The sequence below is a fragment of the Sphaeramia orbicularis genome, chromosome 16 (genome assembly GCF_902148855.1).
Source record: "Sphaeramia orbicularis chromosome 16, fSphaOr1.1, whole genome shotgun sequence".
NCBI classification, from domain to species: Eukaryota; Metazoa; Chordata; class Actinopteri; order Kurtiformes; family Apogonidae; genus Sphaeramia; species Sphaeramia orbicularis.
In genome coordinates, this window is record NC_043972.1 from 56,918,590 (window position 1) to 56,945,609 (window position 27,020).

General features: G+C 40.6%; 4 protein-coding genes across 10 annotated transcripts in view; 1 reads left to right on the plus strand and 3 right to left on the minus strand.

Moving 5' to 3' along the window:
* Window positions 1-27,020, minus strand: part of LOC115435836 (uncharacterized) — a 1,131,008-nt gene that overhangs the window by 602,625 nt on the left and 501,363 nt on the right. The gene's annotated exons all lie outside the window — the stretch shown is intronic.
* LOC115436331 (zinc finger protein 658B-like) overlaps window positions 1-27,020 on the plus strand; it is a 763,626-nt gene that overhangs the window by 367,725 nt on the left and 368,881 nt on the right. The window lies entirely within an intron of this gene.
* LOC115436291 (zinc finger protein 239-like) overlaps window positions 1-27,020 on the minus strand; it is an 887,505-nt gene that overhangs the window by 326,560 nt on the left and 533,925 nt on the right. The gene's annotated exons all lie outside the window — the stretch shown is intronic.
* The window catches only part of LOC115436268 (zinc finger protein 664-like), a 70,674-nt gene continuing 66,795 nt past the window's right edge, over window positions 23,142-27,020 (minus strand). For all 3 annotated transcript variants that reach the window (XM_030159070.1, XM_030159071.1, XM_030159072.1), the window contains one exon: window positions 23,142-25,423. In XM_030159070.1, the coding sequence (XP_030014930.1) occupies window positions 23,877-25,349 (1,473 nt within the window). In that variant the 5' untranslated portion in view covers window positions 25,350-25,423 and the 3' untranslated portion in view covers window positions 23,142-23,876. The remainder of the gene's footprint in view (window positions 25,424-27,020) is intronic.

Below are 27,020 nucleotides of genomic sequence, written 5' to 3' on the forward strand. Positions count from 1 at the left end.
TGTAAAAATTAGCAAATCCTAAGAATCTCTGAACGTCTCTCCGGGAAGCTGGAGTAGGCCATTCTCTCACCGCACTGACCTTTTCTGGGTCCATCTGGACACTCCCCTCCGAGATGATGAACCCCAAAAAAGAGACCGTGGACTGATGGAACTCGCACTTCTCCGCTTTGACATACAGTTGGTTGTCGAGAAGCCTCTGGAGCACCTGACGCACATGCTGAACATGCGTGGTCTCGTCTGGGGAAAAAATCAAAATGTCGTCCAGATAGACAAACACAAAAACATTCAACATATCTCTGAGAACGTCATTGACAAGGGCCTGAAAGACAGCAGGGGCATTGGTCAGGCCAAAAGGCATCACCAGATACTCATAGTGTCCACTAGGGGTGTTAAACGCTGTCTTCCATTCATCCCCTTCTCTGATTCTGACCAAGTGATAAGCATTACGAAGATCCAACTTGGAAAATATTTTAGCCCCATGCAAAAGTTCAAAAGCTGAGGACATCAGCGGTAATGGATATCGGTTACGGACAGTAATGTCATTTAGTCCCCGATAATCTATACATGGCCTAAGAGACTTATCGTTCTTGTCAACAAAAAAGAAACCTGCTCCTGCAGGCGAAGAAGAGGGTCTAATTAACCCAGCTGCCAGAGACTCGTCGATGTACTTCTTCATGGCCAAATTTTCAGGACCAGATAGAGAATATAATCTCCCCTTAGGTGGAGATGTACCCGGACGTAAGTCAATGGCGCAGTCATACGAACGGTGAGGAGGTAAGGCCGTCGCCTTGGACTTGCTAAATACCTCCTTTAAGTCATGGTAACACAGGGGTACTTTCTCCAGAGCAGGAAACTCCTTATCCTCTCCTACTGGTACACTAACCGGGGCTACGGAGATCTGCGGAGTTTTGGGGGAGCATACAGGTAATTTAATAAATTTACAGCGAGTCTCACAGTCTTTTCCCCAAGAAAAAACCTCCCCGGTGCCCCAATCAATAAATGGCTCATGTATCTGAAGCCATGGGTAACCCAGGATGAGGGGCTGGGACTCAGAATCGTAGACATGAAAACTGATGCTCTCCGTGTGTCCATCAGAAAACTGGACTGAGACAGGATCGGTACAGTGGGTTATCCGGCAAATCATGTGGTCATCCAGGGCCCGGGCCTCCAACGGACGTTGAACCGGAGTCGAACCGAGTCCCAACTTCTGTACCAGGTTCCGGTCCATAAGATTAGCGTCGGACCCGGAATCGATCAGAACGGGGTGCTGGAGAGACAAAGAATCAGAGCAGAGGAGAACCACAGGAAACGGACGGGAAACAGTGGATAAACATACAGTTCTGCTCAACAGTGACCCCTCACCAGTCTTGCCCTCGGACTTTAGTGGGCAATTGCTTACTCTATGACCTCCTTGTCCACAGTACAGACAGAGACCCCCGGTCAGGCGACGTCGGCGTTCTTCAGCTGAGATGTGGGTACGGCCCAGTTGCATAGGCTCCTCCTTAACCCCGCCCGTCTCAGCGACAGGGGTGCGAACCGCCTCCCGACCGAGCCCCTTGCTGGACGGAGAGCGAACCACAGACTCCTCTGTCTGCCATACTGACTCCTGATCAGCGACCCGAATGGCCTCAGCGATGACGTCATCAAGGGAGTGGAGCTGTTGGCGGAGCGCCATCTCCCGGCCCACGGAACGGCTTAGCCCAGTCAAAAAAGCAGTGATCAGGGCCTGGTTGTTCCACCCTGACTCCACCGCTAGCGAACGAAAAGCACTAACATACTGCCTGATAGACTGATCTCCCTGTCTCAGCCTCATCAGCTGATGCCAAGCGAATTGTCCCCGTACTGGATGGTCATAGACCCTCTTAAGTTCAGCCACTAGTGATGGAAAAGACTGAACTGCGGGGGAATTCTGCTCAAAAAGAGCATTGAAATAACTCAGAGGGGGTCCCTCTAACAGACTGGCCAAATAGGCTATTTTAACAGAGTCTTTGGAAAAACGAACGGGCTGAGAATCAAAAATGAGCTGGAGCTGAGTGGAAAAATCTCGACAGGTATCGGGATTATCTGAGTACTTAGACGGCGCCGGAATGTTAGGCTCAGCCGAGTCTCTAACTGGCGAACTGGTGGCCTGGTTCTCGCCTGACGCGGCTGCCGCCGCAGCCTGGGTACGGGTGAGCTGGGAGACCTGCGTGGCTAACAGAGTCATCCTATCCACCAGGGAGTGTAGCGTCTCTTCATGTCCTCCCAACCTGTGCGCCTGGGACTGGATAGCCTCCCTGACCTGAATGAGCTCTGCTGGATTCATTTTGTGGCCAGTTTGTACTGTAATGGCGCTAGTACAGGCACAGAATCCAAAAGCAGAACTCAGAGGCAAGATGTAAAGTTCAAAAGATTTATTAGTCACACACAGGTGTAAGAAAAATATTAATGACAAAATCTTGAGGATAATAGGTGGTAATTTCCTCTTCGAATCAGTCCTCCGGACTGAGAACGACAACCCGTCTCCCCGTGTGGTTAGCGGGGTCTTTTCCCGACTGGGGAAAAGCAAAGGGAGGTCAGGGACGGAAACAGGTCATACACAGGCAAGCTATTAATCAGGCGACAGGACATAAGGGAAAGGCAAAAACTCACGTACCAAAAGTCAGGCAAGGCGATCAGAACCAGGAATCAGATGAGGCAGAAAAACCGACAGGGAGCAGGCAGAAGGCAAAACCGGGTAAGCAAAAACGGGTCAAAAACAGGAATCCAAAACAGACAGACAAGATCAGAACGCTGGCAAGTACTGCAAGAGTAACAAACTGGCGTCTGACAGGGGGAAGAGACAGGGTTTAAATACACAAAAGGGAGGGAAGACAACTAGACACAGGTGGAGCAAATCAGGGCGGAGACAGGTAATCAGGTAAAAGGTGAGAACGATCAGGGAACAGGAAGTAAAGACGACAGACAAGACACATGAGGGGAAACTTAACAAAATAAAACAGGAAGTGACAAACAAACATAAAAGACAGACAAAACCAGACTAACATCTGGCTGCAGGCATGACAAGCACACGTTTACAAACATAGACAATGGTTTGATATGTGATATGTATGACATGTATGCCATGTAACTCACTCTTGAAGATAGTAATTTTTTTCACTGTTAAAGATTTTTTGATTTCCCATAATTGACCACTAGGTCTCTCTGAATGCTTTTAAAGTGCTAGAGAATAACTCAATGACTTGTACGTGTTTTACATAGGTTGACTGGTCCTGTAAATTATTGTATGTTGTAACTGTATAATGTAACTGTATGTTGTAACCATGTGTTGTGCTGCCTCTTGGCCAGGACTCCCTTGAAAAACAGGTTCTTAATCTCAATGGGATTTTCTTCCCGGTTAAATAAAGGTTAAATTTAAAAAAAAAAAAAAGGGTGTGACATTGGCTTTCTTCAGTTGTCCAAACTTCCTTTCTAGCACACATGTTGAAAGGTAATCAGTGATCAGTTTTCTTGGGTGAACAGTTCATTTTGTTGTAATTCCTGCATATACCACATACAATCTTAAATATTTAGTGCAAGAGGATATAACATTATTGAGAGTATATTCAATGTTAACAGACAATACCTAGCTAACTGTTGGCTAGTTATTAGCATTATTAACTATTACAGTTTGATAATATCAGGGGGTATAAACATTTTTAAAGAAAAGTGTGTATGTATATGTGTGTGTGTGTGTGTGTGTGTGTGTGTGTGCACATCTGTGTCTGTTTTAGCTGATGACTTCTGGTAAATTTTGTGGAATGGAATGAATAAATTGAATAGATCAAATATGGGACAAACCCTTAAAAATGTTTATAAATGATCTTAAATGATGAGTTAAATGATTAATCAATAAAAAAGTAACTTTACTGTCATAGTTGTAAGATAATTGCACATTTCCTGTTTTTATTTGTATATTGTCTGATGGAGCAGTCTGGTTGAGTGTGTTAGAAAAATTAGGCTATTAGACTATATCCTGTAAATACCAGGTGTCCAGAGCACGAGTCATGGATGGGTTATGATGACATTTTGCAAGAATGCCCGGACATATCCACTCAGGATATGTCTACCAGTTCTTTGCTATCTGTTTGTTTTGTTCTAGTTTGGGACCAAAGTGTACTTGTTGTCTATGAGTTTGGGATCAGAGCTGGATGCTGCCCTTGAGGAGAACAGGCCATGGGGCAGGTGGGGGAAGACTACAGACACGGTCACTGAACCCATGCATCACCGTGTTTTGAATACCTAAGCCAATGGTGAACCTGATCAACGTCATAATATTTGTACACTTGGTCCAATGGTTGTAATATTCATGTTCTTTCATAAGATTTTGAACTTCCTGTTGTTAGTCAGTCAACTGCTGCATCTCACTGTATGTACTTGACTCCTTGCAAGTAAAATCTTCTGATTCCAGAATCCAGTGACTCTGTCTTTTGTCTCAGAGTGTATCACAGAATTTTTCTATCAACTTGGTCCTTTGAGCCAGATCCCAACATCCCTTCCTTCATCCAGGTTTGGGGACTGAAAACCATGCATGGGGGAATCTAGGATTCCTGACTGAAAGCCCTCCAGCTGAATTGCTGATCCAAAGGAGGCCAGGACCTGCTGGGAAGGAGGAAGGGTGACGGGATCCACCGAAACTGGTATCGGACTCAGTGGATTCTCAGGTAGGATATATCCTGTGTGTGTGTGTGTGTGTGTGTGTGTGTTAAGGAGGTGAAGTAGGATAGCCTGTGTGTATGTGAGCTTGGCTGAATGTATGATATTCTAAGACCAGTTCTTCCCTGTACTAAGGTTCAGGGGTTCTGTGAGGGATATCTTATGTGTTTGAGTGGTATTCTGAGACCAATTCTTCTCTGTAGTCCCTTATTTTTTAAGGTAGAGGTCCAGGGGTTCTGTGAAGGATGTCCCACCGGCCTGGTGTTGAGTCCAGAGTCGTTGTAAGAAGACTACAGGAAAAAATTACTCTGTGCCGCATGTTAAAGATCCAACCTAGGTGTATTGTATGATTGGAGCTTGCATTCTCTGTCTGTATGAATGAGCGTCTGTGTGCAGGCGCCAGCGATCACTGAGTGAACGTTGGCGTGTGTGTGTGTGTGTGTGTGAATTTTGTGGTGGTGTACAGGACATGTGTAGGTGTCCATAAACACAGTAGGAAGTGAGAAGGAGCTTAATTGTGTAGACAATTTAATGCCCTGGTGTAACTTCAAAACAGAAGTGAAGTTCTAGATCTAGAAGTGGTGTTAAAAATAAAACAAAAACCTTCTAGGTAATACCCGGCTGGTATTTCTGATTTATTTTGCCTGTTGCCTGGCTGTGTGACTCTAGTATCTTGGCTGTATAAGTATGGTACTAGTACACTGAGTGAAGTAGTTGATTCACTGAAAAATTGGTGGCTTGTTGAAACTCCAAATCAGAGACGGAGTTAAAAAGGTCTAATTGTGATAAAAATTTGTACTGATACACATGTGTTATTGTAGTCGTTTCAGAGCTCTATTGCTGTTGTTATGCCATGGCTGTTGTAAATGTTTGTATTACATGTTTTGTGGCCTTGGTGTTCTTGTGTGAGTAAAGTATCGGTACATTTGGAGTTTGGGCGTTGGCTCAACTCGGGTTGATGCACATCTCAGAGTTGTCTGAGCGATGCATGAGGTTTGATCTCACTATGACAGTAGTGATGACGTGTGAGTGAAGTGAACTGATCAGGGATTTTCTTCAACTGAGCTTGGAAGAGTTGTGTAGCAGAAGGCCGTCTGAAGAGGCGGGGTGTTCTGCTGAGGCCCCTCCTTTTGGGGTGTGGTGACGTAAAATGAAAACTGTAGTGTAAGACTGCAGGGGAGACACAGACCCAACCCCTTTAGTTTAGCCAAGTAAGGTGGAAAGAGTTTGGAGGAAACAGAGAAATGAATGAAATAATCAAAGAGAGAGGGTAAAGAGAAAAAAAAAATCAAGGTTGACTGATTTAAGTACACTTAATATTTGATAAAGCAGAAGTATGCAAATAAGATAAAGTAAAGACAAACATTTGAGTCTAAATTCTGTTGTTCAGATGTAAAGGCACTGAAAGGCCTAAACGATTACACTGCTCTAGAATTTCTTAAAAAATATCTGCTTCAGACATTAAATGTGCGAAATCCTACATACATAAATGAGATGAATCAGAAAACAAATGACCAAAGTGCTGATTAGCTCATTGTACTAGACGATGTGCGTCTAAATGTATGTTGATTCGGATTGCTCTTCAACTCAGTCTTCCTCGGTCAGAAGGAACAGACAAACTCCAATGGTATAATTCTGAGGTTTAATGAGGTTGGAGAAATGGGAGCAGGTACATGGGAAGCGATGCTGGTACAGGTATTGGTTGAATGACTGAGTTGGTGGATATATATGTGTAAGTGTGTGAATGTGTGTGTGTGTGTGTGGTTATCTGCAACAGACAAGGAACAAAGGAACTGTATCAGTAACAAAGCGCTATACACATTACACTGATATGCAGTATAACAGACCTGCAGTAACAAAGTGAATCCCATAGAGGGCACTCTAACATCACGTATGCTCAATGCCATATAAACAGACCCGCAGTAGCATGGCGAATCCCACAGAGGGCACTCTGACACCCAATTACAGTCATAGGCTTAAACGCCGTAATTAACTAAACGGTAAAAAAGATGCCACAACGAGCTAAATAAACAGTGAATAAAGACAAATACTGGTCAATAATAGGTTACTGACAGATTATAGTCATCCACTAGCTACTCTGGAGCGCACGAGGGGCACTGCGGCAGGCCTTAGCTGTAGCATTAGCAAATGAAACCACAGGTACAACTTTTTCACTATCTAACCCCCCAGAAATAACACGCCTTTAATGCAAAATATTCTACTTACACCTTAAGGACGCACACGGTACTTATACACTCAGGATTAAAAAGAATTATGACAGGATGTCAATTTCTGCTCCATGGATGCTGCTGTCCTGCCGGACCAAATGAAAAGTAGCATACGCAACCACGAGTGAGCAGAACTACAAGTCAAACAGATGCATCATGGGTAACGTAGTCCTCCATCAGGGACTGGCCTTTTAACACTCATGTTGTCTATACATATATATATATATATATATATATATATATATATATATATATATATATATATACAGTACAGGCCAAAAGTTTGGACACACCTTCTCATTCTTTGCATTTTCTTTATTTTCATGACTATTTTCATTGTAGATTCTCACTGAAGGCATCAAAACTATGAATGAACACATGTGGAATTATGTACTTAACAAAAAAGTGTGAAATAACTGAAAACATCTCTTATATTCTAGTTTCTTCAAAGTAGCCACCCTTAGCCCTGATGACTGCTTTGCACACCCTTGGCATTCTCTTGATGAGCTTCCAGAGGTAGTCACCTGAAATGGTTTCCTAACAGTCTTGAAGAAGTTCCCACAGATGCTTAGCACTTGTTGGCCCTTTTGCCTTCACTCTGTGGTCCAGCTCACCCCAAACCATCTCGATTGGGTTCAGGTCCGGTGACTGTGGAGGCCAGGTCATCTGGCGCAGCACTCCATCACTCTCCTTCTTGGTCAAATATCCCTCACACAGCCTGGAGGTGTGTTTGGGGTCATTGTCCTGTTGAAACATAAATGATGGTCCAACTAAACGCAAACCGGATGGAATGGCCTGTCACTTCAGGATGCTGTGGTAGCCATGCTGATTCAGGTTGCCTTCAATCTTGAATAAATCCCCAACAGCGTCACCAGCAAAGCACCCCCACACCATCACACCTCCCCCTCCATGCTTCACGGTGAGAACCAGGCATGTAGCATCCATCCGTTCACCTTTTCTGCGTCGCACAAAGACACGGCGGTTGGATCCAAAGATCTCAAATTTGGACTCATCAGACCAAAGCACAGATTTCCACTGGTCTAATGTCCATTCCTTGGGTTTCTTGGCCCAAATAAATCTCTTCTGTTTGTTGCCTCTCCTGAGCAGTGGTTTCCTAGCAGCTATTTGACCATGAAGGCCTGATTCACGCAGTCTCCTCTTAACAGTTGTTGTAGAGATGTGTCTGCTGCTAGAGCTCTGTGTGGTATTCATCTGGTCTCTAATCTGAGCTGCTGTTAATTTGCGATTTCTGAGGCTGGTGACTCAGATGAACTTATCTTCAGCATCAGAGGTGACTCTTGGTCTTCCTTTCCTGGGGCGGTCGTCATGTGAGCCAGTTTCGTTGGAGCACTTGATGGTTTTGCGACTGCACTTGGGGACACATTCAAAGTTTTTGAAATTTTCTAGACTGACTGACCTTCATTTCTTAAAGTAATGATGGCCACTCGTTTGTCTTTACTTAGCTGATTGGTTCTTGCCATAATATGTATTCTAACAGTTGTCCAATAGGGCTGTCAGCTGTGCATCAACCTGACTTCTGCACAACACAACTGATGGTCCCAACCCCATCAATAAGGCAAGAAATTCCACTAAGTAACCCTGACAAGGCACAGCTATGAAGTGGAAACCATTTCAGGTGACTACTTCTTGATGCTCATCAAGAGAATGCCAAGGGTGTGCAAGGCAGTCATCAGAGCTAAGGGTGGCTACTTTGAAGAAACTAGAATATAAGAGATGTTTCAGTTATTTCACACTTTTTTGTTAAGTACATAATTCCACATGTGTTCATTCATAGTTTTGATGCCTTCAGTGAGAATCTACAATGTAAATAGTCATGAAAATAAAGAAAATGCGAAGAATGAGAAGGTGTGTCCAAACTTTTGGCCTGTACTGTATATATATATATATATATATATATATATATATATATATATATATATATATATATATATATATATATATATATATATATATATATGGGTGTGTTATTCCACATATATGTTGGTTCTATGTACATTTATCCAATAGATTTATAAATGTTCCTCTAGATAGAACTTGTAAAGCAAATGTATTGTCTTGAAGAGACAGTATTTGAAGTCCATCTTCATGGTCTGATGGCAGATGTTTACTGGACACAGTCTCTCCATCTTCATCTGCTCCATCCATCCACATACATTACTACAGTATTCTTCATGTTGACTAATTGTTAAATACATTAACACTTTAGTTCTACAGATTAGGTTTTGGTACAAACTGTGAAAATTACCGATCGAAAAGCTCATATCAAATCATTACATCACATAAGGCGTTCTGTCTGATACATTTGGAGGTTTCATATATTCCATTTTTTATTTATTTATTTTTTATAAAGGTGGTGAAAGCAGCAGAGCAGGTGATTGTCCAGGTCCAATTAGGACAAACTCCAAAGGGGTCAGTGGTGTCAGTGTTGTCTGGAAACAGATTGGCACAGAGGATGTGTTTTTGCTCTGGAACATATTATCATTCTGTGAAAGTCTGGTGAAGGTTCAGACTGTCTTCCAAGTCCAACTGTGGACATAATTCATTTCACAGACAGGAGCAGTTTTGACCTGCTTGTCTAGTTTCTTCTACTTCCTGTAGCCTTTGTCAGAACCCCCCTGCTGTCTGGGAAATCCCCCTGAGCAGCCTACAACAAGACACGTCAAAGCAACATCACAAGATGCTTCTGATGAAGGCTACAGGAAGTAGGTGGAACAGTTACACAATTTGGCATCGACACCCACCGCTCAGACCGACTGACATTAGTAGTGTCTGTGTTTGTCCAAACGAAATAATATAAAATAATAACAATAATAATAATAGTAATTTTAATAATATGGCAGTGATAATAGTAATATTAATTATGACTGATAATAATAGTAGTCAAATTATAATAATAGCAATATTATCTATGATAGTGATAATAATAGTATTTTGATAATAATAATAATAATAATAATAATAATAATAATAATAATAATAATAATAATAATAAATTGCAATTAAAACAATTTAAAATAAAGACCTGAACACACTTTGATGTTTTCTGAGTTCCTTTTGTTCTATTTATGTCTGTATCTGTCTGTCTGTCTATCCTCCATGTCTGACATTTGTAACAAATAACCCACGTAAATATATGTTGACAATTGAGCAATTTATCACTTTAATAGTACAAACACCTGTTTCCTCTGTAGACTTAATGCGCAGTAGCAGTGAGTAGCACTGGACCAAGATGGCCGCCTTGTAGACACGTGACTCCAATGGGCAGCGGCAGTCGATGCGGCGTCTACGTAAGTATGTCTATGCTACTCACTGCTGCTGCACATTAAGTCTATAGAGGAAACAGGTGTTTGCACTATTAAAGTAAAGAGAGGTGATCGACACGCACATCCAGAAAATGAAAGGTGTGCAGGATCCCAAAAAATTTGATGAAAAAATAAAGTAAGGTCCGCACAACCAGTGAGCTGCCATAGAATTTATTCACAAAAGTAGTGACGTTTTGGGCCGAGGCCCTTCATCAGACTTAGGACAGATAAGGTTACAAAGCTGTTTATATAGAGACTATTAAAGTGATCATAAATCACTCAGTTGTCAACATATATTTACGCAGGTTGTCTGTTCTAAACATCAGACATGGAGGACAGATAGACAGACAGATACAGACATAAATAAAACAAAAGGAACTCAGAAAATATCAGGGTGTGTTCAGGTCTATATTTTAAAGAATTGCTTTAAGGGAACTTTATTATTATTATTATTATTATTATTATTATTATTATTATTAATTATTAATTATTAATTATTATTATTATTATTATTATTATTATTATTATTATTATCATCAAACTACTATATTATCACTATCATAGATAATATTGCTGTTATCACTGCCATATTATTAATAATATTGATATTATTATTGTTGTTATTACAACTTTTAAATATTCAAGATAAGTGCAAGAACATAAAGAACCCCCCTAGAGAAATATTTACAAGTTTCCAAGAATATTTACAAGAGCTGCCTTTCATTAATCAGGCCTATGGAAGATAAAACCCCTGAAAACACAGAATTGTTTGACACAGGTTTGATTGACTATTTATTTTGAACATATCAACATTTAAATCCAATACAACAAGAAAAGTCAATATAAAAAAGGAAACATTAGAAAAGGAGCAGGATGAACTTCAACTGATATACTCCTGCCCCCTTACCCTGTCTTTGTTCTGACCATATATTCTCATGTCAGCTCCCATAAGTACGCTGAACTAATCTGACACATATAAAAATAAAGTCTAAACCTGCACAAAACACAGCAATGATATACATATGAAAAATAAACTCTGTCCATTTCATAACATTTCTACACAAACAAAATAAACCGCCCCACAGTTTGAGAACCACTGGATTAGACTGAACTAACATTAGTCCAAGTTCAAGTACAAGTCTGGACTGGCTGGAATCTCCAACACACAACCACTGCTCAGCAACACTGGAAACCAACAGGAAACAGGTCAAAGGTCAACCCTGTGAGCCCCTCCCACCAGAGGAATCCTCTGTACCACTGAACCCAAACAAATCCTCTGTGGACTCATTTATGGAGGAAAGGTGTTGGTTCTGTCCTCATTTACTGAGGTTTTCATCTCAGGGCAGATTTGACCTGCTGACATAAAGGACGGAAGAAGAATACGAAGAAATACTGAAGATCTGTCACTGAGGATTCATCCCAAAGTCAGTGGGATCCAGTTTGGATTCTAAATGTGATAGAACTGGAGGTACAGTTAGATCCAGATAATGGTTCCTATCAGTCCATGAAGTAACGACAGTAGAAACTGTTGTAAACATGTTCTCTGTTCTGACTCCTCCTCCTCTCATCCACTTCATGTTGGCTTCATTTCTACTTCCTCTCCAAACGGCAGCAGCTGTGAGTCTCTGCGTCTCTCCATGAAGGTAATGTTGGACCTGTTTGACTCTCACCTCCTTCACTGTGGGTTCCTTACTTCAGTAGAAACAGTAGAAACTGGATGTGCTTTAATCCATGTGTTGGAGTCCATCTGAAGTGACTGTGATGAGACCAAGCCTCAGAGTAGAAGCTGATGTGAAGCTCAGTGGTTGAAGTCACTGCTGTTGTTGATGATGTTACTGAGGGTCAGGGTTTTTGTCCTCACTGGTCCATTAACCCTTTCATGCACAGTGGTCACTACAGTGGACAGTTATTCTACAGCTGTTCTCTTGTATATTCATGGATTTTGTTGTTTTACTTGCATATCAACCAACACAGTGGATACTTATGCACCATCCCATAATACACTGCAATTCATACCGTTACTGTAACTTTCCTGTTCTTGATAAACCTGATCCGCAGAAACATATTTGAGTGTAAATCAATTGTTAGTTGTTATTAGACTGTAATTAACAGTTTGGGTTTTTTTTAAGTTGTTGCATTTTGTTGTTTTTTGCATATTATTTGTGTGAGTAGTAACTACTATTATAGCATGTTAAAATGTGAGAAAACATCAGATTAGCAACATTAAAAAACAATAAATAATATATAAATAATAATAAATATACAAATAAATCTGCCTTGCCTTGCCTAAAGAACATGGTCTGAAAACCCACAGCTCATTCAAAGCCTGTGGAAACAATAAGGTGTGCAGCTGCTTTGGAAAAGACTGAACAGAATTTAAAGGGCAAAGTGATTGGAAATGTCATCCATAGTCTGGGGCACTGCTTACAGGCTCCACCCCCTCTAGTGTTGAGGTGGATGTGGGGATGACCAGCTGGTACTGACGCCATGATCTAAGAGCGCGTTCATGTGTTTCCACAACACAAATCATTTCAAATCTTCAGACCAGGGCTGACCATCAAAGTGGCAGGACATCAGGACCTGCCTAAATATACACACCACTTTTAAATGGCATTAATGGGTGTGTTATCTGTTCCATTATAAGCTTTCCACATGTGTGTTCACGGTGCATCAAACTCCACGCACTGAGGGTTAGGACAGGGCCGGACTGAGACTCATTTTCAGCCCTGGAGTTTCATACCTCAGACCGGCCCACTTTAGATCACGACCAATTATAATTAAAATCATGCAATTCTAACCTTACATGTTCTCTTCATCTGTGTCATTTGTGCCTAGTGGTTCAGGGTTGTGCTGCTGAGCTGCTCCTCTGTCATCAGTAGACTCTGCTCTCCCTTTCACACTTCCTCCAGTTTCCCTAGACTCGCCTGCACCTGGATCACAATAAAAAATAACATCTACAGACATTTGGACTTACTGAACCAATTAACATATTTACATTAACAAAATATGCAGGTTTATTTGATATTACTTTATGCTATTGCCTTTCAGTTGTGGGCTTTGTGTATTTACTGTCTCACTTTTAATAATAAAAATTAAAATAGGTCAGGACTATGGTTTGGGTCTAGAAAGTGGTTTTACTGGAACTAATGCTTGTTCACACAGTCTGTTCCAACAGCTCACCTTTTCCTTCCATCCTGACAGGAACAATCCCCTCATCACTACTGGCTCCTGGCTCTGCTTCTGACACTAAAGCACATTTTAAAAATGGTCCTAATTCTCAGCACAGATCTTCTATTTTCAAAGCCTTGGTGTCAGTTTCATTCATGTAGTGCTGAATCCTGGAGCATCTCAGAGCACCTTTCATACTGAACAGGCCTACACCATACTCTTCATTGGAGCCTATTTATTCTAATAATCTTCCCTCTCTGAGCAGTCCTACCTGCCCACTCTGGACTTGTGGGCTCATGGCTGGTGTCTGCTGCTGGATCTGCTTTCTGACTCTGAGGAGCTACAAGACAAAGTTTCCCAGTTATGTGGTGTCGCATCATACTATTATTTAAATTGCATAACGTTATGTTCCACGCCACAATGCCACACAATTCACTGACTCCATAATTAACTAGATTGAAAGGTGGTTTACCCGGTTCATCGCCCTTAGTTTCCAACCGGGAGGTCGTTTTTGTGCAAAAGTTGCAGATTTTGGCACATTTGGCTGCGTTTGCTTCCAGAGCTTTCCTCTTTTTCATTCTTGCTTCTCCACACCACCTTTGCTCTTTCTATTATCCATGTTTCAAACAGCAAACACAGCTGACCATCCACAGCCTACAGAGCACAGATCATATATGCTCCACACCTACAGTATAGAGCTACTAACCGAATGCAAGGACATGTTACGCCAGGTCACGGTGTGTCCGCAAAAAAAGAGGAAGAAAGCAAACAGTTTGCTAGTAGAGGGGGTGGGGCCCAGGAACAGCGGCTGCAGATTACTTGATCAACTCAGTGCTATGACTGAACACCGGCCCCCAAAAATAAATAAATAAATAAATAAAATATTAAATACATATTTAAAGTGAACTCCGGACCCTCGCGGCCTAAATATTATACCGGCCCACCGGGAATTGTCCCCGTCCTCCTGATTAGTCAGTCCGGGCCTGATATACACTGTCCAAATGAAATAATGAAAAAGGGAAATGCACATGTGTAAAGAACATAATATGAACATCTCTACATGTGTGGAATGAAAACAGAGATTCCAGTTGAATGAAATCAGACAATCAGTGACTTTCAGTGCAATGACCCATTTACACATGTTTTTACTGACAGAGTTTCATGTTTTGATTGATAAAACTGCTTTGATAGCGGAACTTACAGGACAATCTGCCATTTTTAATTCTATTAGTTCCTTCTGTATATTCAGTGGTATAATGGTTAGGTCATTTTTTGTAAATAAACTAATTAATAATCCTGATAGTCAGCTACTATATAGTCATGATTTATGAGTGTTACCTTTTTTCATTCGATGCTTTACTTAAATTCCTGACTGTGTCTACTCACAAAGTGGCCACAACCTCTAGAGATGAAGATTTTATGTGTTATTTATTAATGATTTCATTTTATTGGGTGTATTTTTATTCTTTATTGTGTGCTTCTATTATATTTCTGTTTCTTACTGTACTTAACGCTGCTGCAAGAAAGCCACTTCCCAATTTGAGATTAACCCATAAAGACCCACTGATACTTTTGTGTCAGTTCCCAAATAGATTTTTTCCTATTTATAAACTTTCTTAAGTGACTTCTCACCATTTATTGTAATATTATCCTCTTTATTGGAAGTTTTTTCAGTGTAAATCATGTATTTTCCTATATTTAATTCACTGATCATGCAGATGTTCACTAAAGCTCAGAGTAAATTCAAAGGTTATGTCAAATTAAAAAAAAATTGAGGGAAAAGTTATGTTTTCAGCAAAATTGTCAGTGATTAAACATAAACCCAGTGTGTTCATCCACTGTCATTTATTCAACTCCATGGGTTTTACTGGTGAATAAATATTGTAGAAAATGATGGTATTTCCATGATAACTACGGAGCCTCTGAACGTCCAAATGGGTCATATCTGATGACCATGAAAAGATGAAAAACTGCATTTTACACCAATTATTTACATGTATTGATAGGATTAGTGGATCAGTAAGGGTTTAACATTTTAGATCAGTAGATGGTTTTGGTCGATGGTGTGTGTTTGGGTTTTTATGGTTTAATAAAGTATTTATCCAGTCTAATATAATGTCTAATTGGGATTATTTAAAATGGTAATAATTAGGCTGATCATTATGGTCTTATTCAGCGTAGATTATGAGGAGTCCTTTGAGGAAACCCAAGAGGATGTCCCAGCCTGCACTTCCTAAACCACCTCCTCACCTGCACCTGAATTATCAACAAAGGAAGGTCCTCCAGTTGTGGCTGATGATCCTGCACTGTGGCCAAACCTGACTGATGACAGCACTAGGTGTCCACTTGTAAAAAAAACAGAACAGTTCAAATCACAGACTTGGATTTTCCTCAAAATTTACAAATGCCCCCAAGGAGATTCACAGAAGACAAATACATGATGATAACCATGAAAAATAGAGAAAAAATCAGGTCATGCTTGAGTCTCTGCCTCCTGGAGAGCAGGAGTCTGACGAATTCCAGCATTTGAATTCAAGCATTATTTCAATTTCAGCATAAGTTCAATTTCAGCATTATTTGAATTTTCAGCGTTATTTCAATTTCAGCATTTTTTCAATTTCAGCTTCATTTCAATTTAAACATTATTTGAATACGTTTATTATTTCAATTTCAGCATTATTTGAATTCCATTCTTTTTTCAATTTCAGCATTATTTCAATTTCAACATTTGAATGTTTATTATTTCAATTTCAGCATTATTTGAATTTCAATTATTTGAATTTCAGCATTATTTGAATTCCAGCATTTTTTTTCCAATTTCAGCATTATTTCAATTTCAACATTATTTGAAAACATTTATTATTTGAATTTCAGCATTATTTGAATTTCAGCATTATTTCAATTTCAACATTATTTGAATACGTTTATTATTTGAATTCCAGCATCATTTGAATTTGTGAGTCTATGATAAGACTTAAAGAACACTCAGTGGTGCACATAATAACACATCAAATCAGGACAAAGTCATATTTCATGATATAAACGTGACAATAACAGAACCTGTACTGAAAACATACTGATAGAGTATTTTTCTTTTATGATGAATCAGGACACTGATACTTCTTAATCTTCCATTGATACATTTATTCATTCAGATCTGGGAGACTACCGAGCCACATGCATAGATGAAGAGTCTCAACTCAAGCTTTCTTTATCGTCTCCTTTTATAGTTCCACCGTTCTGGATCCACCAAGTCCTTGCGCTCCACCTAGTCCAAACATGTGGAACTCATTATTCCATACATTCCTTCTGTAATGTATCTTCTCCATAGGACCTCCAGAGGACTTCTTGCACACGTACACACAAACCAATCCTTACAATCCTCCCTTTTTTTTCTCCTGTGTGTATTCTCAGGCTAAACAGTAATACAATGTCAAAAGTTACAATTCCATATAAACCAATAAGACGTTGCCAACAGATACATTTCTTTTGATTAATTAGCATCACAGTATAAGAGCGAAAAACCCTGAAAAATGTACATGAGAAAACCCATGCATTATAGGGGTAAAAACTCTCCCATGTCCCCCCTGGATTACTTATCCAGCCAATCTGTGGGCGAACACTCAATGAGTCTTGTGAGGCACAACTTATTTCCATTATTCTTCCTTTCCTGATGTTTGTCCTTCTTGTTAGATATTCAAAATACATTCACATGAAATGATTAAATGATTATAAGAAAAATGAACATATAACAAAACATTTACAATAATGGCATTTATATCATCTCCTCACATACCTACTGATAACAGAGAGAGTTTATGAAGTTACATTTACAGGTGTCATCATAGATAGTAAACTGTGTTGGAAACCTCATATTGAGTCTATTCAAAGTAAAGTGTCCAAATCTATAGACATACTGTATAAAACAAGAGACTGACTGAACAAAAACAGCCTGCACATGATCTACTGTTCTTTGGTTCTGTCCTACTGAACATATTGTGCAGAGATATGGAGAAATGCAGGAAAAACTATTATAGGTACATTAGTAAAATAACAAAAAAGAACCATTAGAATAATTAATGAAGTAGGATATTTTGATGCAAATAATAATTGATTTATTCAACTTAAAATTCTTAAAATTGCAGGACGTTGTATATGATTTATAAAGTAAAAAGTAATGTTGTCCAAATAGCATTCAAGATTTCTTTAAATGAAGACAGAGTAATTATAATTTCAGAGGTTTTTACATTTGTGAATGGACTAAAGTGAGGACCTTGAGAATCAGCTGGTTCTATGTCCACTTTTCCTCATTTTGAGAAAACAGTTTGAAAATTTCACCTGTCTGATCTCTGATATTTGGAGAGTTATCAATCATCTTTTGTGTGGAACAGAGTTGACTGTGGAAGGAACCCTAAACATATTGTTAACATGTTCTAAATCTCCATAGGCTTAGAGATATAAGAAGTTAAAAATGGACATAGAACTTTCTGATTCCAAGGTATGGAAGTTGCCCCTGGTCAACATGTTCTATGTCCAACAGAGGACCTGGTGCCTTTACAGGTTTCACTTATGATCGAAATCAGGAAGTTCTATGTCCACCCGAGTTGTTCTTAAAAAAGTTATGAACAAACTAAGAACATTTTAGTCAGGGATTACATGTATTTTAAACTGATGTCACAAAATGCAACATAAAAAACCATCCTTTGCTAGTGTTTTCCACTCCACATGTATTTAAAGTTGACAACTAAAATGAGCACATCTGTCCTTTTTCATTAAAGGTAGAATGGTGAATAAACGTGTTGCGACACCTGGAGTACCTGAGTAAATTGTGTTAACTCAGTTTTCATGGCAAACAACCATTTTCCAGCCATACTTCAATCCTCAAAGATAGGATAATTAGCTGTGGAATGTAGGCAAATGATGTGTAACACCATGAACGACTTTTTTAAGACTGAGGATTGATGAGTATTGAAAATCCTTTGTACACTCACAGATAAAAGTTGATGAATGAGCCACATTCTTATTTGAACCTGACACCAGACAACATTGCCCACTTGACCAGAATCTATAACATAAAAAATAAAAATTAGAAAAAAAGTGTATAAAATGCTAAAATTGCATCAAAATTAAATATACATTCACAAATAAAACGATTATATCAAATCAATGAAAAGTCTGTACATGAGCCTAATTCTCATTTGAACCTGAGGCCGGGACAATACTGGCCACTGGACCAAAATCTACACTGAACAAAAATATAAACGCACCACTTTTATTTTTGCTCCTATTTTTCATGAGCTGAACTCAAAGATCTAAAACGTTTTCTCTGTACACAAAAGGCCTATTTCTCTCAAATATTGTTCATAAATTTGTCTAAATCTGTGTTAGTGAGCACTTCTCCTTTGTCCTTTGCTGAGATAATCCATCCACCTCACAGGTGTGGCAGATCAAGATGCTGATTAGACAGCAGGATTATTGCACAGGTGTGACTTAGGCTGGCCACAATAAAAGGCCACTCTAAAATGTGCAGTTTTACTGTATTGGGTGGTCCAGGGGGGTCAGAAAACCAGTCAGTATTTGGTGTGACCACCATTTTCCTCGCACAGTCTTCTTCATGAATTCTCTGAAACAGCTTTGGAGATGGCTTATGGTAGAGAAATGAACATTCAATTCACAGGCAAAAGCTCTGGTGGAGATTCCTGAAGTCAGCATGACCAGTGCATATTCCCTCAAAACTTGTGACATCTGTGGTATTGTGCTGTGTGATAAAACTGCACATTTTGGAGTGGCCTTTTATTGTGGCCAGCCTAAGGCACACCTGTGCAAAAATCATGCTGTCTAATCAGCATCTTGATATGCCACACCTGTGAGGTGGATGGATTATCTCAGCAAAGAAGAAGTGTTCACTAACACAAATTTAGACAGATTTGTGAACAATATTTGAGAGAAATAAACCTTGTGTGTACACAGAAAAAGTTTTAGATCTTTGAGTTCAGCTCATGAAAAATGGGAGCAAAAACAAGTGGTGCGTTTATATTTTTGTTCAGTGTAGTATGAAAGAATGAAAGTATGAGAAATAAAACTTATCCAGAAATGCCAAACATACACATAGATACACTTATGGAGAAAAAATGGGTATTACCATTTAATTTTTTGAGATACAATATTGTGCGCCTGCGATGCACATGTTGGATTTGGTGATGAATTTAAGTTGTTCACGTCTCTGACAAAGTTTAAAAAAGTATAAAATCACAGCAGTTGCTTTCCGGTTCCGGTGGAGAGGACGCTGGTGCGCTTTGGCTGCTGCTTCTCCACCCCCAAAAAGACTCTAAACCTGCTTGTTTGAACGTTCTACCTACCGATTTTACAGTGGTTTTTGCTCCGATCCTGCCTCCTATCTGGATTGTACCTCATCGCCGCTTGTGGCTGTCGTGGTTTTTACTGCTGTGACTTCCATCAAGCCCGCCAATAAGTCCTGTCCCAGCTGTGATCCGCCCGAAAGCAGCCCACAATTTGGGGACAGGTTGGCCTGCACTTCGGAACAGTCCATCAGCAATGTTTCCACTTTTAGCGGCTCTTTTGCTGACCTCTCTGTCACTGTCACATCACGCCGTCATCCACCACCCAACCATGGCTCTCTGGTACACATCCTCGCGAATCACTCCGTCCTACCTCTCTCTCCTTCTCTATATCTAACTCATTATCCACCTCCTCCCTCCCTGCACATCCAACTACCTCAGAATTCATCGACCACTACAACCAGACCCTCTCCTCCTGTCTTGACCTGCTCGCCCCCCTTAAAACAAAAATCGTCTCCTTCTCCACCTCCGCCCCTTGGTTCACCCCAGAACTCTACAATCTAAAAAGGAAACGCAGATAATTTGAAAGACTCCACAAGAAAACTGGTCTCACTGTCCACGCTGAAGCCTACAAACACTTCACCTCCACCTACAGCACAGCTCTCAACACCGCCCGTACCAACTACTACTCCCAAGTCATACACTCTAATTCCACAAACCCCTGCAGCCTCTTCTCCACATTTGCTCAGCTTACCAAACCCATGGACAACATCTCCTCCACATTCTCTGCAGAAAAATGCAATAACTACCTGTCATTTTTCCACTCCAAAATCCAAACCATACACACCACACTTAACTCCTCTCTCTCCACTCACTATCCCCCAGAATCTGGCCTCAACTCACCCTCAAACCACCCTCTCTCCTCCTTTGCCCCTTTATCCCTCTCTGACCTCACCAAACTCCTCTCCACCATGAAATCAACCACCTGCCACCTTGATCCTATGCCTTCTCCACTCTTAAAAGCCTGCATCCCTGCTGTCAGCCCACTCATCACCAACATCATAAACACCTCCCTCAGCTCTGGAACCGTCCCTCCCACTCTCAAACTAGCCACAATTACACCCCTTCCGGTACAGCCAGTATGCCGGCTGCACGGCCAAGGACAAAAAAGCCCTGCAGGGGGTCATAAAGTCAGCACAGAACATTATTGGCTGCCCCCTGCCCTCCCTGGAGGACATTGCGAACTCTAGGGGGTTGAAGAGGGCAAGGAACATCTTGCTGGACACATCCCACCCTGGCCGGTGCCTTTTCAACCCCCTACCCTCAGGGAGGAGGTATCGGGTTCTGGGGAGCCGAACAAACCGGCTTAGAGACACTTTTTATCCCTGGGCAATAAGGCTTTTAAACAAGTAAACTTGGGGTACTTTTAAACTTCTAAAGCTTTTAAGATCTTAACCGTTATACCTAGATATTTATTTTAATATTCTTATTATCACTATATTTTTCTTTTAAGTCTTATTTATATACTATTGTGTTTTTATCTTGTTTATGCTGGATTGCACTAGGGGGGAGGCCTGCATAATTTCATTGTAACATGAGTACAATGACAATAAAGTTTATTCTATTCTATTCTATTCTATTCTGAAAAAACCTGGCCTGGACCCTGACAACCTGGACAATTTTAGACCCATTTCCAATCTCCCCCTACTCTCCAAAATATTAGAACATGCCATTATCTCCAACCGCATCTTCTCAACTTCCAGCTTTATGAAACATTCCAACCCGGTTTTCACCCCCACCACAGCACTGAAACAGCCCTCCTGAAAGTCTCTAATGATCTCCTCCTCGCCGCCAACTCTGGTTCCCTTTCCATCCTCCTCCTCCTTGACCTCAGCGCTGCATTTGACACCATCGACCACACCATCCTGCTCAACCGTCTACAATCCATTGGCATCTCTGGCACAGCACTCTCCTGGTTCTCCTCCTACCTCTCCGGCCGCCATCACTACGTCTCCATCAACAACGTCCAATCTCACATCTTCCCTGTCACAACCGGTGTCCCCCAAGGTTCGGTGCTCGGGCCCCTCCTATTCATTATTTACATGTTACCCCTTGGACAAATCACCTATCACCATGGACTTCACTTCCACTGCTACGCTGACGATACCCAGGTTTACATCTCCACCAAATCCATATCCCCAGTTATTGTCTCCACCATCACACACTGTCTGACTGATATCAAAACCTGGATGGATCACAATTTCCTCACACTCAACAGCAATAAAACAGAACTTTTCATCACTGGTCCCAAAGCTCTCCTCCCCTCAGCTCAGAACATCTCCCTCCTCATCGATGGTCACAAAGTTACCCCCTCCCCCTCTGTACGCAACCTCGGTTTTATCATGGACTCCACCCTCTCATTCAAAACGCACATAAGTCATATCTCCAAAACATCCTTTTTCCACCTCCGAAACATCGCCCGTCTCCACCCCTCCCTCTCACAATCCGCTGCTGAAATCCTCATTCAAGAATTCATCACCTCCAGACTCCATTACTGCAACAGCCTCCTGTATGGTCTCCCCTCCTCCCATCTCCAAAAACTGAAATATATCCAAAATTCTGATGCCCACCTCCTCACTCGCACCCGCTCCAGAGACCACATCACCCCCATTCTCAAACAACTCCACAGGCTCCCCGTATCACACCACATCCAATACAAGGTCCTCCTCCTCACCTACAAGTCCCTCCATAACCTGGCCCCTCCCTATCTCACTGATCTCCTTCAGCAGCACTGACCCACCTGCCATCTCAGATCAGCTAACACTAACCTCCTCACTCCCACCACGAGGAAAAAGCACCCGACCTTGGGGGACTGAGCCTTCACTGCAACCGCCCCCACCCTATGGAAATCACTCCCACAAAACATCAGGAACTCAGACTCAATTCAAAACTTCAAATCACTACTCAAAACTCACCTGTTCAAACTTGCATTTTCTTGAGTCTCTTACTTTTGTCTCTGTTCTTTTGTTTGATTGTTTGTGAAGCATCTTTAAGTGCCCAAAAAAGTGCTATATAAGTGTGACGCATCATTATTATTGTTATTATTATTATTATTATTATTATTATTACTCAGGAATATGAAGTTGAGTATGAAGTTTGGTAAATGTGTTTTTGTTGTTGATTCTTTAGTTATAATGAGAATGCTTGATGCTGAACACATTTAACTTAATGTCAGCAGTGGATCAGGGGAAAAGGAGAGGCACTAAAATGAATTTGTTTCTAGCCTATTCCTTTTTTGGTTTTTATGTTTATTCTAATTATTGTACTATGTGCAATGATTAATGTACAAATAAAAAAAAAACAATTCATGTGTTCAATTCAACAAGTGGAAAAAGTAAAACATGAAGAAGTAACTGAACTAATAATAAGTGGATGCTGTTAAAGGGTGATTATGGTAAATACTTTTGTCTCATGTTTCAGGTCCACTTTAGAATTAGAATAAAACAAGGTGATTAAGTAGAACATTGAACAACAGAACATGACTAAATGTTTGTTCCAGTTCCACTGATGTCCTGAACTTTCTGATTCATCCAGTGGTTCTTCTTTACCACAGTCATCAGCAGTTCAACACATTTTACAATCAAATCAAACACATTCTGCAGGTCAGGGTTAGACCAGCGGAAAAATGTTGAATCCAGTTTGATGTTCAGGTAAACACTGGACCAGACCAGTACCAGACTGGACCACTAGATGGAGGACTGACTCATTGTGATGTCTCCTTTGGTGATCGTGAACTTTCTGCTAAACAGACTTCCTCCTCCAATGGAATGTGATCTCCTTCATGTTGTCGGCCTCAGTTTGGGACTAAACCACTACCAGCTCATCAGTCATTCTGTCTCAGTTATATTATGTTCATCATGTTGTTTCTAACTGATGGAAATCCAACTGTGTGAACCCCAACCAGCAACAGAATCACAACAAGTTACTGATTAAAAAATCCACAGAGTCAATGAGAAGTAGTATCGCCATAGAAACCAGGTCCTTGTTGACCTCCACTAGTTGAACTTTTCACCTCGTGGCAGGTTGAGGTTCAGTAACGTCACTGTTTTGTGAAGGTGGTGCATTAGAACACACTTCTGTACTCTGAGGACAACAAAACACAGCCTTCAGTCTGATGATTGTCTTCACATCTGGATTCTGTGAAGTCTGATCTGGAGGTTTTTAAGTCTGATGTTCTTGTCAGAAGTGGGTGCTGCTGGTTCACACACACTGTGTTTCTTCTTGTCATCTGATGCTGAGGGACATTTTGGTCCAGACGTTGATTCACATCTGCGCTGATGATAGAGGGCAGAGGATGACAAGAATCTTTCATCACATTGGAAACATTCAAACTGTTTAGGTGTGTTATGACACTGACTCTTTCCACTAGAGTCCATTGTCTTACTTTTTGTACGACTGTTCAGTTTTTGTCTTTTGTGGAAATGTTTGACACGTTCATGTTTAGTACATTTTGAACCTGTGAGAAAAGATCTGTCACAGAATCTGCATTGGTAGGGTCTCTCTCCAGTGTGGGTCCGTTGGTGGATTTTTAGTTGATTAGCTGTGATGTAAAAGTTCCCACACTGGTCACAGTTGTATGGTCTTTCTCCAGTGTGAAGGCGTTGGTGACGTTGAAGCGCATGCATTAGGCTGAATTTCTTTCCGCACTGGTCACAGGCATATGGTTTTTCTCCAGTGTGGATGAGCTGGTGACATTTAAGCCCACTCATTTGGGTGAAAGCATTTCCACACTGGTCACACTCATGTGGTCTTTCTCCAGTGTGGATGCGTTGGTGCATTTTTAGTTCACTTGCTGTGGTGAAAGCCTTTCCACACTGGTCACACTTACATGGTTTTTCTCCAGTGTGGATGCGTTGGTGCAATTTTAGGCTATCTCCCCTGGTGAAAGTCTTTCCACACTGGTCACACTCGTACGGTTTATCTCCAGTGTGGGTGCGTTGGTGTATTTTTAGGTAACTTGCTGAGGTGAAAGCATTTCCACACTGATCACATTCATATGGTCTTTCTCCAGTGTGGGTGCGTTGGTGCATTTTTAGGTTACTTGCTTTGGTGAAAGCATTTCCACACTGGTCACATTCATATGGTCTTTCTCCAGTGTGGATGAGTTGGTGTTTTTTTAGGGAACCTGCTGTGGTGAAAGTCTTTCCACACTGGTCACATTCATATGGTTTTTCTCCAGTGTGGGTGCGTTGGTGGGTTTTTAGCTGACTTAGTTTGGTGAAAGCATTTCCACACTGATCACATTCATATGGTTTTTCTCCAGTGTGGGTGCGTTGGTGTATTTTTAAGTAACTTGCTGTGGTGAAAGCATTTCCACACTGATCACATTCATATGGTTTTTCTCCAGTGTGGGTGCGTTGGTGTTTTTTTAGGTTACTTGTTGAGGTGAAAGCATTTCCACACTGGTCACATTCATGTGGTCTTTCTCCAGTGTGGATGCGTTGGTGCATTTTTAGGGAACCTGTTGTGATGAAAGTCTTTCCGCACTGGTCACATTCATATGGTCTTTCTCCAGTGTGGATGCGTTGGTGCATTTTTAGACTATCTGCTCTGGTGAAAGTCTGACCACACTGGTCACAGGTGGGTCTTCCATCCATGTTTGCTGGAATCAGGTGATCTTTGTCCAGACACAACTTTTAGGTTTCACTTCAAATCTACCTTTGGCTTCTCTCTACATCAAAACACAAAGAAACAGAAGAGGTGGTCACTGAAATGCAATGGAATGGAACACAACAAACACATCCCTTTCAAACCAGATTAAGCAGACAGACAAAATAAACTAGTTGAAAATGTCCTATTAATTATTTAAACATTTAAAAACTCAGTCCTCTTATTCTACATGTGAAAATTGATGCAGATTCGACAATGTACAAACGAGTTACAACAATTACTTGTTTCATGACAAAACCTCAGAACTCGTTGCACCACCACGATCATATGTCACGTAAGTTCACCAACTTGGACATACTGAATCCAATTTGACCAAGTCTGAGGTGGATACATTCAACCTGCACATCAGAACACCCAAACATACACCCGTATTTAGATAGATCTTCTAAAATTGATAAAACTGACTAAAGAGTCCTCAAATTATAGAAAACTAGCATGAATAGAAGACCTCCAAACAGGTATTACAGAGCAGGAATGGGAGAAAGCTTGTTCTCAGGCGCAAAAAATATCCATTAATAGCAGCTTTAAATTCATTCAATAAAACTGGCTTATGAGAACCTGTATAACTCCTGAAAAACTTCACAAATTCAACCCCAATATCCCAGACACCTGTATAAAATGTGGAACCGAGAGAGGTACCTTGTATCACTGTATTTGGAAATGTGAACATATGCAAGAATTTTGGAGAAGATTACTTAACACAATTTCTAATATTATAGACAAACAAATCCAAATGTGCCCAGATATCTGTGTTTTAGGTCTTATTCCAGAAACTTTAGCCCTTAGAACTCATGAAAGTAGGCTGGTGAACCTCTGTCTAATACATGCAAAGCGTCTTATAGCTAGACATTGGAAAAGTGTTGATTGTACATTGTTGAATTCATGGATTGCTGAACTCTCATCCTGCAGAGCTACTGAAAGGCTCATGTACACAATTAAATGGAAAACTCATATCTTCCACAAAATATGGAATTCATTTCTAAAATTTTTTAGAATCAAGGCCTGATATCATCATAACTTACAAAGTGAAACCATACCCTTTTTTTGTTTTTTTGTTAAATGATGTTTGATTATATATCACATTTACAAAAATGGATGTTGAGAAGTATTCAAGTCACTATTACTTATATTGTCTGTCAATTATTATGTTGTCATGTTATTTACTTTCACAGCTGTTTAAAAATTCAGAGGTGGTCTTGGGGGGGGGGGGGGGGATTTGTATTCAGGGGAGACCCACACAATGTCAATTCATGTCAGAAAATATATGTAATTTGTCAAAACCTTAATAAAGATAGGTGTTAAAAACATTGGTTAACAGATTGAGCCCCCTTTTAGGTAAATTAGTGCAACTGGACCAGACTGGTTTTATACCAGACAGGAGTGATTGACAAGATGACCACCACTGCTTCTTCCCTGGTCTGAATCTAACTTCAGTTCTTTATAAATCACTGAAATACAGTGTCATCAGCTAAAACTGGAAATATTTCTGCTGGTAAAATAAAATTTTGCTTCAAATATTTTTGAAATTTCTTCCAAAGCAGGAGGACTTATCAAGGTATCATTAGAGGCCTAGGAGCACATGGTGGCCGATGACGAAA